The sequence below is a fragment of the Colossoma macropomum genome, unplaced genomic scaffold (genome assembly GCF_904425465.1).
Source record: "Colossoma macropomum unplaced genomic scaffold, Colossoma_macropomum, whole genome shotgun sequence".
Classification (NCBI taxonomy): Eukaryota; Metazoa; Chordata; class Actinopteri; order Characiformes; family Serrasalmidae; genus Colossoma; species Colossoma macropomum.
Window position 1 is genome coordinate 9381268 of NW_023494784.1, and position 20353 is coordinate 9401620.

Here is a 20353-nt window from a genome sequence, read left to right on the forward strand (position 1 = left end):
TGTGGTGAGTCTTCAGACTGATGGCTGCAGCCATTTCATATCATTCAGTACATTAATATAAAGTCAATGAATTGATTTCTTATAGAAATACACTGTGAGTTTTGAGCTGCACGCCTCTGGCTGTTTGTAGAACCGCCAACACGCTTCCGCTGGACGTGCTGGGGGGCTTCGTGTGACTGCAGCTGAGCATTCACTCACTCCCACCTGCTCTGCGTGATTAGTTGGTTGTTATCGGCTTAAAAAGCATAATTTTCTCAACGCAGTGAAAACAGCTCTGTATTACAGCAACTGTGAGATATTAACTCGTCTCTCTCACACACACCATCTCTTCACTCATCTCTCACACTCACTCTCTCTCTGTCTCTTTCTACCTCTCTTTCTCTCTATTCTCTTTTTCCCTCTCTCTCTCTTTCCTTCTCTCTGTTTCTCTCTCTCCCTCTTTCTCTCTCTCTCTCTGTCTCTCTCTCCACTTCTGTCTCTCTCTTTCCTATTTTCTCTCTCTGTCTCTCTCTTTCCAATTCTCGCTATTCTCTCTCTGTCTCTCTCTCCCTCTCTCTCCACTACTCTCTCTTTCCTTTTCTCTCTTTCTCTGTCTCTCTCTCTACCTCTGTCTCCACAGCGCTCTCTCTTTCCTTTCCTCTCTATTCTCTTTCTCCCTCTCCCTCTCTCTATCTCCACTACTCTCTCTTTCCTGTTCTCTTTATTTTCTCTCTCTCCCAACTACTCTCTCTCTCTTTCCTATTCTCTCTATTCTCTCTCTCCCTCACTCTCTTTCCTGTTCTCTCTCTCTCTTTCTCTCTCTCTCCCCCTCTGTCTTTCCACTATTTTCTCTCTCTTTCCTATTCCCTCCATCTCTTTCACTCTCTGTCTCTTTCTCTGTCCCTCACTCTCTTTCCTATTCTCTCTGTCTGTCTCTCTCCACTACTCTCTCTCTTTCCTATTCCCTCTCTCTCTCTTTCCTATTCTCTCTATCTCTCTCTCTCTCCACTACTCTCTTTCCTATTCCCTCTATTCTCTATCTCTTTCGCCCTCCAACTCTCTCTCTCTCCCTCTCTCTCCCTCTCTCTCTTTCCTGTTCTTTCTCTCTCTCTCTGTATGTTCAGTGATAATCTGAGCGTTTCTCTCTCTCTGTGTTCTGTTTGATCCGCTCTTTCAGGATGATTCTGAGCAGCGTGTGTGAGGTTCACGCAAGGATAGGACGAGCATCAAAGTGTGTGTGTGTGTGTGCGGCGGCCGCCCCGCTGGGCCTTTGATGCTAATTCAGGGTGTGTGTTGTGATGTAGGGCGAAGGCTCCGTCTCTCCGTGCTGCCTGCGTGAGCCACCACGGCTGGAACAGGAAGCCATGCTCTGGTTGGCGTGTCAGAACGGATCAGCGCACACGGCCGACTCTGGCACATCCAATTTCATTTCACCTCAGTCCCTCCTTCACTCTCCCACGCCGCGATGGCGTGGACGTCTGGACAGCGCGCCTGCTCTTTTGAACACGTGGAAATGGACAAAAGAACTGCCAAACATTTCTCAGCCTTATTGAAGTTGATAAGAAGTGATTGTGAACTTGAGCTGTGAACCTCAAACGTTTAAAGGAATAGTTTGATGAAAAATTAGATTAGTAGTCAAAAGGTTGAAACATGTTTAGTGTCTGAAGTATAACTTTAATCTGCCCTGAAGTTTTGGTCCAGACCCAAATACAGAGCAGTCACGTTCTGTCTGAGCTTGACCCGACAAGCACATATTCAAGTTTTGAATCCGAACCCAACCTGAGCCAGACAAAATTTTGTCTGAATCCAATCCACACCATAAAGTTTTGGGTCCAAATACAACCTAAGCCCAACAACATTCTGTCCAAAGTTGATCCACATCATCAAGATTTGGGTCCAAACCCAACCTGAGCCTGACAAAATTTTTTGCCAAACCAAACCCACATGATCAAGATTTGGGTCCAAACCCAACCTGAGCCCAACAACATTCTGTCCAAACTTGATCCACATCAAGATTTGGATGTGAACCCAGCCTGAACCTGACTACATTTTGCCCAAACCCAAACCACACCATCAAGTTTTGGGTCCAAACACAACCTGAGCCCATTCTGTCCGAACCTGATCCACAGCCTCAAGCTTTGGGTCCAAACCCAACTTGAGCCAGCAGCTGTCTGTCCAAACCTGATCCACATCATTAATATTTTGTCCAAAATAGGTCTTTAGGTTTTAGGTCTAAATTCAACCTGAGCCCAACAACATTCTGTCCAAACCTGACCCACATCATCAAGATTTGGGTCTGCACCTGACCTTAGCCTGACAGAATTTTGTCCAGACTCGACCAAGACTATAGAACCTTGGGCCAGAACACAACCTTAGGCCAACAACATTCTATCCGAACCTGATGCACATTATCAAGACAAGGGTCTGAATCTGACCTGAGCCTGACAGAATTTTGTCTAAACCCAGTTTGCCCCATCAAGTTTTGGGTGCAAACCCAACCTGAGCCTAACAAAATCTTGTCCAAACCTGACCCGACTCACATCATCAGTCAGATACTGAGCTGAGCTCGAAAACATTCTATGCAAGACTGATCCAAACCAGCCCATCATCACCCAAAGTGCAGAATAAAACCTGACATTTTTGATGAAAGCACCAATTAAACAACCATGTAGCAACAATAACTGTCATCAGTAGAGTTTGAATAAATAAAATAACATCAACTAATATGATATAATTATATAATCTATAGTATATGTAATATAATATAATTTATTCATTAAGCAACACTTTCAAACAACATCCACAAGTTTTTAATCTGTGTAGTGCTGGAAGAGCAGGATGTACACCTTCACGTTTAATTGTAAAGTTTCTTTACACAGTACGTGTTACGTATTGAAGATACTAAACAAATAACATAATAAAATACAACCCCTCAATCATCCTCTTGTTTATAAAAAATAAAATGGCCTGTGCATAAGATATAGCACATCTTACACTTTGTTTTCTGATATTTTTCCAATAGAAATTAGCAGGAAAATTCTAGATTTAACTGTGTTCTCTGTAGAGGGTGTGTTAACTTATTCTCACTTAGAAAATCAACAAAACATGTCATTTGATTGGCGGTGATCAAACTTGCATACGACTGTATATCAGTCTTAAAGGCATAAATGGAATAAAGGCTTAAAGGGATAAAGAGAGGCTGGAAAATGATCATGTAGAAGTGAAATACGATTGTTTTTGGTTCATGAATCCCCACGAATGATATAAGTGGACCTTATCAAACGGAAAAATTAATGGCAAGAAAATTGTAAGATATGTACAATTTTTAAGCAAACATCTGATAACTTTAGACATTTGATTGGTGGGATATGATTGACTTTGTTCTGGGCTAAAGGGTGAAAACTGTGTGCGTTTAATTCATCTTCAAACTACTCACTGAATCCCTCCAGCAGCCACCCACCTACGCGCCCTGATGTCGCGTGTACACGTCACCTTCCATCTCTGAAGAGTACATCGTGCTCATTAGCATGTCGTCCAGAGGCGAGAAGGCGAGAAGGCGAGAGACGACGGAAAAGCAACCGCTGCGCCGTTTTAAGCGGATTTTAACGGAGCATCAAGCGCTCCAGCGCTCTTTCTTTCTCATATGGGTGGTTGTCGCGAAGGCTAGGCCGTGTAGATTAGCTCGACACTCTTAGAAGCAGAAAGCTTCCATCTCCGGCTTCATTAAAGCCCAAACACTTCTCCGTTCTGCTGCTGTGAGAGGGTGGAAGAAAGGGAAAAAAGCACCGTGATGTAATTTAATCTCATTCTTCAGAGCTTGCTGAGCCTACACTGTGTCATCCGATCCTGTAGCCTGAGGCAAGAAGTAAAAAAAGCAACAGCAGACAAAACAGGAGGCAACCGGAGGTCTTTGCTAACGCTATCCTCAAACAGGCTGTAAGGAAGTTTGGAGTGAAGTGCGTTTTTTCTCTGAGCCTTTTATTCTGATAATGAAAACCCTAGCAGCTGGAAGGTGTAGTCTTTGGAGGCTTTTGGTGAAACTGCACCGCAAACGGAAAGAAGACGTAAAGCGTCTGACACCGTGAAGCTTCGAATTCGCCTCAGAACGTCCTCGAACCAAGCTGGCAGGGTTTTAAGGTTGATAAGAAGTGTTTGTGAACCTGAAGCTCGAACCTTGAACCTTTTAAAGCAATAGTTCAGCAGAAAAACTCGTTCTTTTTGCACCGACGGGCCTGGTGTCTGACGTTTGGAGCTGCGAAACAAATGTAGCTAACAAGATGGAAGCTGATACCCCACACTCGCCTCAAACTGGGTCGAGTTGTTGAGTAATCCCATATAGACTTACTCATGTGGTTTCTGACACTGTATACATGCATAATAAGCCCAACAGTATCCAGACATCCCCTATAATTAGTGAATTTAGCTGCTTAAAAAAGGGGGAATTCCGCCAAATTCAGTAACAGAGATGCAAACAAAGTCATTCGGAGTGAAATAGTTCAGTGTAAAGAAACGTACAGACTTTGACTTCTTTACATGGTGATAGGAATCAGGGGTCACAATGGCTACAACACAAATATAGGCATTTTATTTTCCAAAACCACCAGTGAAACTACACGTGTCCTATAAGATGCTGACGATAAAATACTGGAAAATGTGAAAAAAAATCGGTTTTACATTTCTGTTAAAAAATAAAATGTTAAAAATAGATTTTAAGCCAAAACTTCAGAACTATTGTAAAAGTGTTTCAGACATCAGACAGCATACTGAACTATTTTGTGTGATAACTTTCAGTGAAGGAGCTTTTAGAGGCATTAAACTAACTGTAAATTAGCTTAATAATTTAATTATGCAGAGATTTAGAAGAAAATGTGGAATTGCCCTTTAAAGTACCCATACCCTACATTTTAGGTCCACTTATGATGGTTGTGTATTTTTTTTGCATCAAAAACTACATATTCTATATGTATGGGATGCTCTGGAGCAGCCTCACACGAGCCTGAGATCACTATTTCCAATATCAGTTGTGGGCTAGAGGGGTATAAAGCCCCCCAGCATTAGGCTGTGGAGCAGTGGAGCTGTGTTCTCTGCAGTGATGGAGCTCCATCCAATACCTTTGGGATGAACTGGAGTGATCCAGAACTGATCAAGCAACATCAGTACCTGACCTCACTAATGCTCAATCAGAACCTCACAGCAATGTTCCAACATCTAGTAAAGCCTTCCCAGAAGAGTAGAGGCTGTTACTGCAGCAAAGAGGGACAAAACAAGTTTGAAGCCTGAATTCTGTCCAATTTTACAGATTATAATTATCCCACATAATGAGCTGTAGAGAACGCTATAGGTTAGAGCCACTCTAATCAGGCCATGGCACGTTATTTGTGCGATACTATGCGTCGTCTCAGTGGGAGACTTCGTTAAGCCGAGTATTAAAGGACGTTTCATTAAAACTTTACTGCTCTGAATGGGTGCCAAACCGGCCCATTTCAGGCAGCCCTGTTAGACGCATCATTATAGATTCGTGCTAATTGATAGCTCTCAGCGTCCAGATCAATACATGTAAAAGCTTAGTTGTGGTTGGCATTAATGTCCATTTAGTGGTCAGACTGAGCTTAGCCTTGTTTTCCACGCTCAATACCACGCCGACTGTGGAATAAACGCTTTTCTGTCCAAACCCGCAACACTGTTTACTTACCCTAATAACGCTTTTAACAGCTCGGCCTCCAGAAATGACTCATATTAAGATTAATGTGTCCAGCAGTGTTTTATGATGTCGTAATAAAATAAGCATGCTCCCATTTTCTCCTGTGCGCGTCTTTTTTCGATTATGTAATTATACTGCAGCCTAAAGCCAACCAACAGGTCCATAAACTCTTTCTTTTTTTCTTTTGGTTCGATACAGATTTTTTTTGTATTTCATATTTCAGTCTTGCCACTTCTTGGCTCTCTCTGTCTTGCTGTAAATTTTAAACTCTTGCAGATGTGGCTCGAATGAGATCATTAACTGTGAGAAATGTTTGTATTTGAATGCTGTTGCAGTGATATACTTTACCGATTTACTCAATATATACTGCAGCAGCTGCCCAGTCACTGTTCATTCTCTTCTCCTCTCCTCTCATCTGTTTGTCTGTAACACATTAGGGCACAGCTATATATTATGTAACATCTGCCCTCTTTGAGCTGTTGCCTCATATTACCTTCAGTTTATGAATTCCAGGAGGTACATTAACCTGTGTGTGTATGTGTGTATATGTGTGTGTGTGTGTGTATGTGTGTGTGTGTCTGTGTGTGTTTATTCTACCTATTGTGGTGTGAGACAGAGAAGCAGAGGCTAGATATCTGTGTATTGTTAATATTAATCGATCAAGTAAAAGGGAATTTTCATGTATAAGCTCTCTTGATCTTCCTATCACACATGATATAACGCTTTAATTTGTTTCATTTCCTGGCAGGATTCTCCATCATTCTCCACCAAACACCACTATTGTCTACTAAACACAATTATTCTCCACCAAACATCGCCATTCTCCAAAAAGCATCTACATCCTTCACCAAAACCACCACCATTATTTACCAAACACCATCATACTCTACCAAACACATTTCTCAAAAAAATTCTCCAAAAAACACCTACATTCTCCATCAAACACCATCATTTACCAACAAACATCATAATTCACCAGCAAATACCAGTATTCTCCACCAACATAATTCTCCAAAAAGCACCTACATCCTCTACCAAACACCATCATCCTCTACCAAACACCACTTTTCTCCAACAAACACCACCATTTACTAACACACCATCATGCTCTACCAAACACCACCATGCTCCACTGAATGCCATTGTTCTCCAAAAAGCACCTGTGTCCTTCACCAAACACCACCAATCTCATTTAAATTACCCAAAAACACCTACATTCTCCACTTAACATTGTCATTCTCTACTAAACACTATCAGTCTCCAATAGACACTGTCATTCCCCACCAAACACCATTGTTTGCCAACATATTCACTAACACCACAATCCACCAGCAAATACCAGTATTCTCCACCAAGCATAATTCTCCGAAAAGCACATACATCCTTCACCAAATGCTGTCTTTCTCTATAAAACACCACCATTCTCCAGTAATTCTCCAAGAAACACCAATATTCACCAATCGCCATCATTCTCTACCAAACACCACTATTCTCCAATAAACACCGCTGTTCTCCAAGACAATCACTTTTCTCCAAAAAGCACCTGTCTTTCACCAAACACCATCATTCTCCACCAAACACCACCGTTCTCATTTAAAATGATCCAAAAACACCTATATTCTCCCCTAGCATTGTCATTCTCTACCAAACACCATTATTTACCAAGCAACACCATCATTCACCGACAAATGCCAGTATTCTCCACCAAACACTTCCTTCTCTAAAAGCACCATTCTTCTCCATGAAACATCAATATTCTTCACCAAACGCCATCATTCTCTACCAAAAAGAATACTGTCCACATAACACCTACCTTCTCAAACACCAACATCCTCCAGCAAAGATCTGCATTCTGCACTAAACACCATCATTCTAATATTCCCAGTTTGGCTTTATAGTGTTCCAGTAAGGGAACTGTCCAGTGTGAATGGGGGACAATATTGTAAAGAGACCCAACAACCACTCACAGGTATGACCCCACAACCCAGCATGTTAATTTGTAGGTGCTTGCTGAAGGATGTTTTGTTTCTACTGGCTTCACCTCAAGACATGCTTCTGCTTAGCTACTTGAGGCCTGCTTGATTAATGTCGCTGCACACTGAGCCTTCTGTTCTCTCAGTCTACTTCTCTCACTTGAGTAGGCATTAGCTAGGCTTGGCATTAGCGAAATTGAAAGGTAACGAGATAAGAGGGGGTCGGAAAGTAGCGATGTTTCCCCGAGTTAAGCTTTCCAGGACTTAATTAGTTATAATGAGCCATGTTTAATTTGGAACGGGGTATTTCTGCGCAACTTTAAGAGGCCTAATTTTTTTGTCTCTGGAGAAAGGGTTCTGAGGAGAGAGCCTGGAACCCCTGCGGCATTTTGGATCCGACTGGCTTAAGCACAGTCTTGCTGTTCAAAGAGGTAGCCGTGCTTTGAGGTAGGGCATTATAAAAAAAATTCATACTGTGTTGTGGAAAATGCATGTCGGCAACTGGACATGAAAGAAGCCAGCGTTGTCGCTGTGCTTCCAGTACTTGGAAAATGGAAACTGGGCAAATTGCAGTGGACTGTTGGAGGCATTTTTGCATCAAATTATTGGTTTAGTTATGGCAGTGTTATTAGAATGGGTCAGATGAGAGGTCAGCGGGAAAACAGCATGTTGTAATTGGTCTGTAACTTTGTTATCTAAGGCAGAATGGAGAGGCTTCGAAGGCTGTGCTTTCATGACCGGGTCTTCTGCCCTGGGAAGATGACAGAAGGCTAATGGGTCTGACAGCTGGCGTGAATGCACGTAAAACTCATGTAGCATAATTGGCTGATTCATCAGAGACTGTCAGTGACTCAGCCCAGGCAGAGGCATCCAAGGCAGTGTAAACACACGCACACATACTCGCACATGCATACACACCCACGCACACACATGCAAGCCTCACGAAGCGTGTACTAACCCTTACGCACATCCAGACTTGAAAAATCATGAGCGGTGAAAAAGGTGAGGTTCAGAAACGAGACCCCTGTAGCGGGTCCAGCATCAGCGTTCCTAGAAGTAACTTTAACATGACATTTTAGAGCACTCTCAGACCAAAATAGAGGAATTATTTAATTGCCATGGAATTATTTAGCTTATCGAGCTCAACAACTGTCATGTCCAAATATTGTACTGTTTTCAAGGTATTTCTTTTTGTTAAAATTCTGTTGCTTACCATACCGAAGTCAAAAGGCCAGTGTGTACAACTTTTGGTAGAAATCTCCCTGTGAACCCACGCATTAGTCCAAAACCAGTAAAACCAGTAATGCTGTGTTTATATGTTGGCAGTAGACAGGCAACGACAAACCTGATATTCTATAGTTTTTAATAGAGCTAAGGCAAAAAATTCGGCCACCACCAAAAGCAACATTATACTGACCCTCAGTAGTAAGCAGAACGTTCCATCAAAAGTTGAAACAAGCCAGTTGTTGAATGGCTTACCTGGTCATATACATTAACTTCAATGAAAAAACACAGTATTAGAAACATTAGTATGTGTTCAAAACACTTTTAGTAGGATGGCCCTCACTCCCCCATCACTCTCCTAGCCAGCACATGCATCTGTTAGCTTACCTAACAGAATTGGCAGGTAGCATTCACCTTCAAGAATGTTTAGCCATCCAATAGCGTTGCATTAGTGGCAGTTCAAAAGAAATTGTGGTGGCTGGCTTCACGACTCGGAGGAAGCATGTGCTAGCTTTCACCCTCCTAGTACTGGTAGCATTGTTTGATTAGGGGAGACTCCTCTAACGGGTGGAAATGGACATGACTAATTTGGGGGAAAAAAGCCAAAAACATAACTAAATAAATAAAATAGCATGTGACATAAGTTGTCATGACATGAAATATTATGGCATTTGTCATGACACCAGTAATGGTAGCACAACACTGTTACAAAATCACAACTCATGACAGCATATAGCATGTTTACAGCATGTACATGTCAATGTTATGTAGGAGAGTTCAAGTAAAGTTTTAGCCTAAAACCTTGTGTTCAACTGGCTCCTTAATGCACATAGTGCTTGGACCCCTATGATTGCCACTTGCAATGTAAAATGGTTGTTAAGCTCTCAATGCGATTACAACAGTCCACGGAAAAGTTGTTCTGAATTTCAGGCGCAAACTAAATGGTATATGATTGTCTTAATTTCTAACAATAATAATTTACGCATTATTTCACCCAATGTTCGAAAACTAGTGGAGAACGAAGTCATGCAAAGACAATATTGTCTTCGTTTGTTATCCCTCCTCCTAAACTTAAAACTCTTCTGATCTGCTCGATACACATGAATGGCATCAATCAGCATTCAAAGCGGTAAAGGAAGAGTTTGTATGTGTGCACATCAGTGCTCCCACTCAGCCTCTCTCTCACACACACACTCACATCTTTGAGTAGTCGTGTCTCGGCGGTTCTTGTCCAGTTCGCTCTGACAGAGGAGAAGAGACAATGGCAGGAAGAGAAGGAGCAGACAGAGCAAAGACAAAGAGATCACAGCGCTGTCATGCTCCTGCTTTCTGAGAGTACGGCGCACCACAGGCATCAGGCCACCTCCTCTTGAGGAACACGTTACAACACATTAGGATAGCATGTGTGGGTGTCTAAAAACGGGCAAAAAAAAATTTGTCCACTTAAAAAGCGGTGCATTTTTGTTAGATGGCTGGACAAAATAAGCTTCATCAGAATGATTTATTACTTTCAGTAATTCAGTAACATTATTTTTACCATGTGATGGTAGAGTTCACACAAAAACCATGCAATTTCCACACAGAGTGAACACAGTTCCGAATTTCCGTCAGTGACGTCCAGTGAGAGCAACCGTGGCTGCATGTTCTGACCAGTGAGTGTATATATCATATATGCATGAATCTCATAGATTCTTGTTACAGTGGAGACTCTCAAGGGGAACTGGAGCACCACTTTGCTGTTGCTTTTGTTAGTTTGCTGCTTGTTGACTTAACTATAGTTCTTCCATGAGCTCTGTCCGGTGTAGTCTACTGAAGGTATTGTTTTAGAAGCAATTTAAAAGCTGTACTTAAACAGGAGGCCTACAGATTCTGTCATAGCAACGTACAGCATGATGCAGCTGGGCTTCAACCTGTAACATTACACTGCAAAAAATGATCTTAAATCTAGTTGATATATAATATTTCTCATTTCACTTGTTTTAAGTAATGTTGTCAAGCTTAATAATTTCACTGTACTGAATAATGTTAATAATGTTAACATTGACAGCCCTAAATGGAATATACTGATGTTTTTGGCAGCTCCTACCTGCAAATATCAGCAAAACATTTTATAGTTTGGCAAGAAAATGTAAACAGTTTTACCCCCTTACCCCAAGTGTAGCCAATCGGCCAAGACGTGTTGCATGTTCGAAGTTTGCTTCTTTAGTCTTTCATGTAGCTAAACTAGCTATAACATGTAATGGAAGCTTATATACCCTTTAGCATCGTGCTAACTGCATGCCTAAATCATCACACTTTTGCTTGAAATTGTCATATTTGCTTATGTGGTGAAGTTCTAACGTTTCGGAAATACTGGAGAAGAAAGTTGTCACATTAATGTCATGCACACTTAAGAAAGATGGTTCTTCAAGGGTTCTTTAGTGAAGAAAATAGATCTATGTAGCACCACGAACACTCAAAGAGCCCTTTGCATGATTAAAGTGTTCTTTGCATCGTGAAAGCGTTCATCAGATTGATGGAGAACGTGTTAAAGATGGTTCTACATACACACTTAAAAATGATGGTTCGTCAAGGGTTCTTTAGTAAAGAGAATGTACCATTGTACATTTTGTACATTGAACACTCAAAGAACCCTTTGCATGATTAATGGATTCTTTGGCTTCTTCAGATTGACGGAGAACGTGCTGATAAGGGTTCTATATAGCACCAAAAAGGGTCAAGTTTGACATTGTGACAATAGAAGAACCCTTTTTGGGCACATCTTCAGCACATTTTCCATCAATCTGAAAAACGCTTTCACGATGCAAAGAACCCTTTAATCATGCAAAGGGCTCTTTGAGTGTTCATGGTTATATACAGATCCACTTTCTTTACTAAAGAACCCTTGAAGAACCAACTTTTTTTAAGCGTGTTTATTTGACTTTGTTTCAAACCAATGTTGGATGGTGTATTTTCTGTACTCTGGATGAGCAGAATGTAGGTGACTCTGGGTTACTGCACTACAATATCTGTGTTTTGTTTATTTTACTGTGTTTGTAAATGTTATATTTTGCTAAAGCTAATCCAGCCCAATTTCTACCTTTTATAAATATTATGTAAAATTATGTATCAGCACTGACAGATGTGTACATGAGAAATACTGGGCTTCAGCCCACAATTCCCAGATCCCTGATATCTGCATGCTTGTGGTCTTCACGAATCCTCGCTCACTTTAGATAATCTTGGAAACATGTCATGATAGTGTGCACTTAAGAAAAACCACAAACCACAAGTGAGGATGTTGGGACAGGCCGAGTGTGTGTGCTTTTGCCGGGTCAGTGGGATTTGAGGCGAATGTGTGGTGAATTAGGTTTGCTGTTTACACAATGATAATTGATGACTATCAGCTGTTACTTAGCTACTTTAGCCTCACAGCTCCAGTGCAAAACTATAGAAGCAAACTTCAGACAACAAGCATGGCTGGGCTGATTGACTACACTCTCAGAAAAAGCTACGAAACTGTCACTGGGGTGGTACCCTCAAGGGTACATCTCAGTACCTTTAGTCAAGGAACATAACTGAACCATAATCCACTGTAATGGTATTTTCTAAGCTGTACTGACTCCACACACCCCGTCTCGTCTCCAGGCTTTTTATTTTACTGTTCTGTTTTAAAAAAATCGGTTATGAAAAGGTACAAATATGTACTTTTCACCTGGAAAAACTTATTTAAGGTTCACAACTGGACCTTAAAACCACTGTTGTACCTTTGAGGGAACATTTACACTGTTTGTACCTTGAGGAACGAAAAATGTACCTGCAGAGTACCTTTATTTCTAGCAGTGTACATTTGGAATAAGGGGGAAAACTTTACCTCACTGAGTAAGTTTTGTATCGTGGAGTCTCTCTCTCTGTCTCTCTCACTCTGTTCCTGTTGTGAACTCTTTCTGCAAATGATCTATTTAGTGCATAGCGTGTCAGTTCCACCCTGTCGAGTCACTACTCTCAAAGTGCACTCAGAGCGCTGGAGAGCGAAGTGAGAACCGCTTGAACTTTCTGCGGTGACTCGACAGCATCTTGACACATCGTGCAGTGTCGCATCAGGACAGGATTCCAGCGCTCACACACTCCGAGTTACAAAAGCACGAGCTCAGGAGTGCAGGAGAAAGAGGTAACTTTGTGAACACCTACACTCTCAGAAAAAGCTACGAAACTGTCACTGGGGCAGGACCCCTCTTGTCACTGGGGTGGTACCCTCAGGGTACATCTCAGTACCTTTAGTCAGGGAACATAACTGAACCATAATCCACTGAAATGATATGTTCTAAGCTGTACTGACTCCACACACCCCGTCTCGTCTCCAGGCTTTTATTTTACTGTTCTGTTTTAAAACATTCGGTTACGAAAAGGTTCAAATACGAACTTTTCACCTGGAAAAACTTATTTAAGGTTCACAATCAGACCTTAAACCCACTGTTGTACCTTTGAGGGAACATTTACATTGTTTGTACCTTAATGAACGAAAAATGTACCTGAACAGAACCTTTATTTCTAACAGCTTAGAACACACAGCTGCTCCTGGCTTTGCAGAAGAAGGAGAACCCTCATGCTGTCATGTTCACTTTTACACTCTGCACAGAGGAAAGAAAATCAAGAAAAGAGCTGCTGAATGTCTCTGTAGTTTCTCCTCAGCAACAATGAGATCAGATGGAACGACAAAGCAGACTTTGGCTGCTCAGATGTTTCTCTTGAGAAAATAATGATCTCAAATGTTTCTCCTCTTGAGTTTCAGCAAAGATCTCAATAGAGTCACACAGTGAGCTCATATTCGCCAAGACAATGAGGCTCATGTGTATCTGCAACTGAACTCACATCTCTCCATTATCTCTGCTGTATCTCAAGCCTCCTTTTCTCTAATGCTGTTCCTCTTAAGGGATTTTAAGGGAATCATCATTAAGTCTCCTGAGCTGTCAAAGAGCAACATTTGAGCAATAAGACCGTCCATCCATCCATCATCTAAACCGCTTATCCTTCTGGGTCGCGGTGGGGTGCTGGAGCAATAAGACCGTCCTGTGAAAATGAATCTCAGAAATAAAGAATATTTTTCATGGAGCTTAAGTGAGAATAGTATGGAGCCCCACTGGTGACATCCTGTATAAATAAAAATAACAAGTGGCCTCGACTTAGTAAAGCATGGGAACAAGATAATTAAGTCATGCCATGACTTAGTAAGGCATGGGAACAAGATCCTAATACATGACCATGATTTAATAAGCCATAAGAATGAGATCCTAATACATGGCCACAACTTAGTAAGGCATGGGAACAAGATAGTTAAGTTGTGCCTATGACTTAGTAAGGCGTGGAAACGAGATCCTAATACGTGGCCACAACTTAGTAAGCCATGGGAACGAGATCCTAATACGTGTCCACGACTTGGTAAGACATGGGAACAAGATCCTAATACATGGCCATGGCTTAGTAAGGCATGGGAACAAGATAAAGTCGTGGCCTTGACTTAGTAAGGTGTGGGAACAATACCCTAATATGTGGCCACGACTTAGTAAGCCATGGGAACAAGATCCTAGCGCATGGCCACAACTTAGTAAAGCATAGGAAAGAGATCCTAACGCATGGCCACAACTTAGTAAGGCATAGGAACGAGATCCTAACGCATGGCCACAACTTAGTAAGGCATAGGAACGAGATTGTAATGCATGGTCACGACTTAGTAAGACATGGGAATGAGAATGGGAATTCATATCGCTGCTGTCGGAACAAAACCTCGTATCTCCAGAATAGTAACTTTACAGGAGAAGGAAAAAACATAGTTTACTTTTAATGTAAGTCAATGGAACCAGACTTTTTTCCAAGTCATTTTGGGCCGTTTCTTTTGGTCCATTCATCATGAAATTTACACACAATGTAAAGAGCAACAGACATCTTTAAATTATGTCAAAAACTGAAACACGATAAAAAAAAAATATGGATATGCATATAAAAACTAGCATTGTCGTATACAAGTTTGGGCACCACTGGCCAAAGACAGTTAAATAAAAGAACAGTTAGCAACATTTTTCCGATAATAATTATAAATATTACTAATATTATTAAGTGCCATCAAGTCAGTTCCCACTCCTGGGGACCATAGACAGGGTCCTTCCAGAAGATCTTCTGATTTGGCCTTTGAGCTTCCTAATGGCTTCATGATTCCTCTGATTGAATCCATGCATTCATCTAGTAGCTGGTCGTCATCTTCTGCCTTCAGCTGTTCCAAGCATAACTGTCTTTTCCAATTAATTAGCAGTTTTTAATCATGTTGTAAAGTTTTTTGGTTTTTTTTTTTACTTTGGGTTAATTGAGATTTTGTAACATTATTGAAAATATTGTATGTTTTTGTATGATGTTTGTTTTAATTCTCACTATTTGAGTGTTTCTGTGCCGGACTGTGAACCTGCTGACCCTCTGAATCTGTGACACACACACACACACACACACACACACACACACACACACACACACACACACACCAGCAATATGGACCACCGGTCTGACTAGTCATCTGCTTGTTTTCTCTCTCTCTCTCTCTCTCTTTCTCTCTCTCTTTCCTTTTTTTCTCTCAATCCATCTCTCTTCTTTCTGTCTCCTCATTCCCTTCTCTCTCTTCTCCCTCTCTCTCTCTCTTTTCTTTCTCTCATCTCTCTTATCTCTCTCTCTAACTCTCTCTCTCTCTCCCTCATCTTTCTCTTTTCTATCTTCTCCACTGCTCTTGTTTTTCCTGTTTCTCTCTTGTTTCGCCTCATCTGAGGCTCTTCTTTAATTGAAAGACCGATGATCTTCTGTCTAGACAACTTGAGAGCTTTAAAGGGGAATTCCACCCAAAATCCATAATTTAACATTTGATTCTTCAACATGAAGACAGCATGAATCAGTTTATCTAATATTAAACCAGACTTTTTGGAGCTGGAAACAGGAGCTTGTAGAAGATACCAGAACACATTGTGGATGAGGTTAAGGAAGTGACATATGGAAAAAACTTAACAAAATTCCTTTTTTATGTTTTGAGTTTAACATAATGGAAAATAATTAAAACATACCTTATAAAATGTGTCTTGTCATTTGTGCATTAGGATGTGCTGAAGTGTGTTTTCTGTAGAGGACGTGTACTGAATTTTACCTCTCTCAGAGCATGTAATTGGATCCAGGACCCCCTAAACTTTTGCACATGACTGCATATGGGGAACCAGGCCACTCTTACTGTAATGTTAGACCTTACAAAATTTTATTTTTTGTTGCGGTCTTTAAACGTAAATGTACACGTGCATGCTAATTCACTGCTATCATGTTCCAGCTTTAGATGGTGTGGCTAATATTGTGATGAAGCTCCTCCAAACACAGCAAAGAGTCGTATTTTAGGAAAGAAACTGAATTAATTAATTTAACTAAGTTAATTAATTCATCCAATAAACGTGTTAAATTATGGATTTTTGGAAAGAATTTTGGGCACAAAGTTCAAAATGAAAAGAAAACCTGAAACGCAAATCTCTTTGGTGCCCACCTTTCCACAATGGCACTATCAGCATGTTCATAGAGCTTCTTCATTTGTCTGTTGGTTTGTTTCAGTGAAATGAATGTATGTATTAACTGTTAAGGTTAATATGTTTCTTTCAATAGAGGCACATCCAGGATCGTCCTGAGGCGACCTCCGTTTGGCTCTTTCTACAACGCAGACTATCTTTAGAGTAGATGTTAGAGAAGAAAGGGAAGATAAGTGGCTGCGTAATTCTCTAAACGGCCTTGATTTATCAGCGCTCGACAGCCATTTCCATCATTTTAACCTTCCAGCGTGTTAAGCTGTGAAGAGAGAGCTTTATGGAAACACCTTTTCTGCAGCTTTGCCACTTCTGACAGGTCGTAGACTCGAGAGTTAGGAAGACGCTCATCGCATCCTTTCTGCAGTCACTCGTAATGAAATCATTATGCTGAATTATATATAAACTCTGCTGAGTTGGTGTCAGACTCATATAATCCCTTTAGGGTGGATATGAATAGGTATAGACTGAAACCCTAGCTAGCACACGTGCTCTTGTAAGGTTACTTATATGGCATCTCAAACATTGTGTAAATAAAGCACCCGTGCAGGATCTCTGCGGGTTTGTCCAAACACAGCCATAAACCTTCCCGGACATGTAAGTTGGAAGAAGCGACAGAGAATCTGTATTTGAAGTGGAAAAAATCCGTCTCCAGGTCCGCAGAGGCTGCAGCTTTGATCTCATGAAAATGAGCGAGTGAGTCTCTAATGCCTAGCAGTCAGAAATTCAAAAGGTTTCTAATCCTTCATAAGCGCTCTTCGTCCCTGAGTGTGAAGTAGTCATTTTCCTCTTAAATCCACGGCTGAAAGTGAAACGGCTGCTAATGTAAGCCAGCCTGGCTCTCCTTTAGTTCAGTCGCTCGCTAACTGTAGCTTCTTCGTGTGCGTTCTCTCTGCTAACTCTTTATACAGTCGCACCACCACCACCACCACCACCACCACCACTTCCTTACCCCAAATGTATTCAATCAGCAAAGAGTTTGGTGCCTGAAGTTTGCTTCTTTAGTTTAATACCTGAGCTATGACCAGCTAAACCAGCGTATCGTTATTGTCGGAAGAAAACCTTGTATCTCTAAAATGGTAACTTTACAGGAGAAGGAAAAAACATACTCTACTTCTAATGTAAGTCAATGGAACCAGACCTTTTTCCAAGTCATTTTGGGTCGTTTCTTTTGATCCATTCATCATGAAATTTACACACAATGTGTAAAGAGCAACAGGTATTTTCGAAAACTGAAAAATGACAAAAATGGAGATTCCTCCTGATGTTGGGATGAATTATTAGACAGCGGCACCACAGGAGACGATGCCCTGCTTTAAAGTTAAAACAAACACATATATTACTCCAGTGTTTTAAACATTTGTAGACACAAATCTGAGTTGCTTCATGTGGTCCTGAGTGGTGCAGTGGACTAAGCCATCACCCCAACAGGAGGTTGTGAGTTTGAGCCCCAGCGATGCCACAGCCATCCGTAAGTGTGTCCATAAGACGAAAAATGTCTAGCAGCATTGTGTGATGGAAAGAGTCCTGGCTAGTGAAGAGGTTGAGTATAAAAAACAAGTTTTTTTATTAACCTCACCGAGACGCAGAACTAAAAACTTAAGAGAACTTTTGACTCAACTGAGAAATTTGAGTTGAACTCTTGTGTCCTCAAGTTGAGTCAACTCAAGAAAAGCCATGTAGTCAGTTACTACATCATTTTGAATTGAGCTGACCTCTCATTTTTAACAGTGCATAAGGAGCGGGTCCTCTTCCTCTGCCACCATGTTTCTACAGAAGCCCAGAATGGACAAACCAAGCACTGGCTCTAGAGGGCGCCTTTCATGTTTATACATTGAAGCAGCAGCGTGAATTTGGTGGTGCTGTATCTCCAGGTGGAAGACGTTAAAGGAACAAGAATCAGTGGTTGCTGCCGGTGCTGGCTGACCAGTTGAGAGAAGTTTGAGATTTTTTTGATCAAACTTATTATTTAGCACATGAAAAAGGAAAGGAGGTGGATCTTTGTCGTCAAAGAAGCAAAAACATGGCAGCCACCATAGGTTCTACTGCACGCTTGGAAAGGGAGGGGCGAGGGAGGGGTATTCAGTCGGTTGCAATCTGCAACCTCACCACTAGATGCCACTAAATTTTACACACTGCACCTTTACGACAACAAAAAGCTTAATGTTTCGCCATTTTGGGCCATTATTTTGCACGGGACTGTAAGCTAATACACAAAAATTAGCATTGTGCAAAGTATATGACCATGTCTAGTTGTGAAGTCATCTGAAATTGACTTACCTATGTGTTTTCTGACGCTGTATGACAGAAATATGGATAAAAATAAGGGCTTCAAATTGGTTACTACTTATGTCTTCAGCTATGTTACTGTGCCTTTATTCATTTTTATAGATAACACAGTGTTATAAAATATAAGAAAACATGTAAATAAGTCTATTTGAGATTACTGAACTCCTTTTTTATATTATTTTGATATTATTGGGATAAAACATAAAACATAAAATGTAGCCTGTCCAAAGGTTATGACACATTTTATATAAATAGAAATAAATAGATAAGAATTAAATAAAATTTGCATATAATTAAATATGTCTCTGTAGAGGATGTTTTAACCTATTTTCACTTGTAATTTGAAACTTGTAACTTGGCCAGGGGTGTTCAAACGTGCATACAGCTGTGGGAACACTCCCCCTCTTAGCTCCACTGCAAAACTTAAGGCTCCAAACACATCTTTGCTGACTGACTACATTTGGCTTAAGGGGGGAATTGGGTTTTTTGGCCAAACTATCACTTTAATCTAAATCTCATATTCCGCCAATGTTTTATTTATTTGTTTATTGCTGTCCCGGTCTGGCTGTTGTCTCGCACTGGATCCGTGCCTGCTACTGAAAGCTGTTTGGCTTGAATGTACCTGTAGATCTGTGTGTGTGTGTGATTGCCTGTTAGAGCCAGTTGTTGTAAATGAGCCTCATTTGCACGGTTCATTTGTTCTCCTTTGTAGAGCCAAGCCGAGGCGCACTACAAAGGCAGTAAACATGCCAAGAAGCTCAAAGCACAAGAGTCCACGAAAAATAAGCAGAAAGGCGGCGGCGGCGCCCCGGAGAGCGGTGCCAAGCCGGCCAGCACCGGCCCCGTCCCGTCCAGCACTGACAGCAGCACTGAGCAATCAGGTTAATGCCAACTTTATTTCTCACCTGCCTGCTCTTCTCCTCTTCATCTTCCTCTTCCTCTTCTTCTTCCTCTTCGTCCTCTGCTCATACTGGCTGTGGTCCAGCATGCCCTGTGTGTCCTGTCACTGTGTCTCTGCATGCGTTTTGTGTCTCCATGTTTGTTTATGTGTATTTTCGGGACAAAAATGCACCAGACTGCACACTTGGTGGTTCTTCAAGGGTTCTTTAGTAAAGAAAATGGTTCTATATAGAATCCATGAACACTCAAAGAATCCTTTGCATGATTAAAGGGTTCTTTGCATCATGAAAGTGCTTTTCAGATTGATAGAGAATGTGCTGTAGATGGTTCTATAAAGAACCTTTTTGAAAAGGGTTCTATACAGCACCAGAACGGGTTCTTCTATAGTTACAATGTCAAGCTTGTTACGATAGAAGAACCCTTTTTGTGCTATATAGAACTTTTTTCAAAAAGATTCTTTATAGAACCATCTACAGCACATTCTCTATCAATCAGAAGAACCCTTTTAAAGGGTTGTTTGCTTGGTGGAATGGTTCTTCAGATTGATAGAGAATGTGTTGTATATGGTTCTATATAGAACCTTTTTTTAAAGGGTTTTATATAGCACCAAAAAGGGTTCTTCTCTTGTGAACATGTCAAGCTTGTAGCAATAGAAAAACACTTTTTGGTGTTATATAGAACCATCTACAACACATTATCCATCAATCTGAAGAACC

The 20353-nt window shown here is 41.1% G+C and overlaps 1 protein-coding gene across 5 annotated transcripts in view; it reads left to right on the plus strand.

The window, feature by feature from the left end:
* The window catches only part of znf385b (zinc finger protein 385B), a 178364-nt gene that overhangs the window by 135048 nt on the left and 22963 nt on the right, over positions 1–20353 (plus strand). For all 5 annotated transcript variants that reach the window (XM_036577366.1, XM_036577383.1, XM_036577374.1 and 2 more), the window contains one exon: positions 19450–19618. In XM_036577366.1, coding sequence (XP_036433259.1) covers positions 19450–19618 — 169 coding nt within the window. The remainder of the gene's footprint in view (positions 1–19449; positions 19619–20353) is intronic.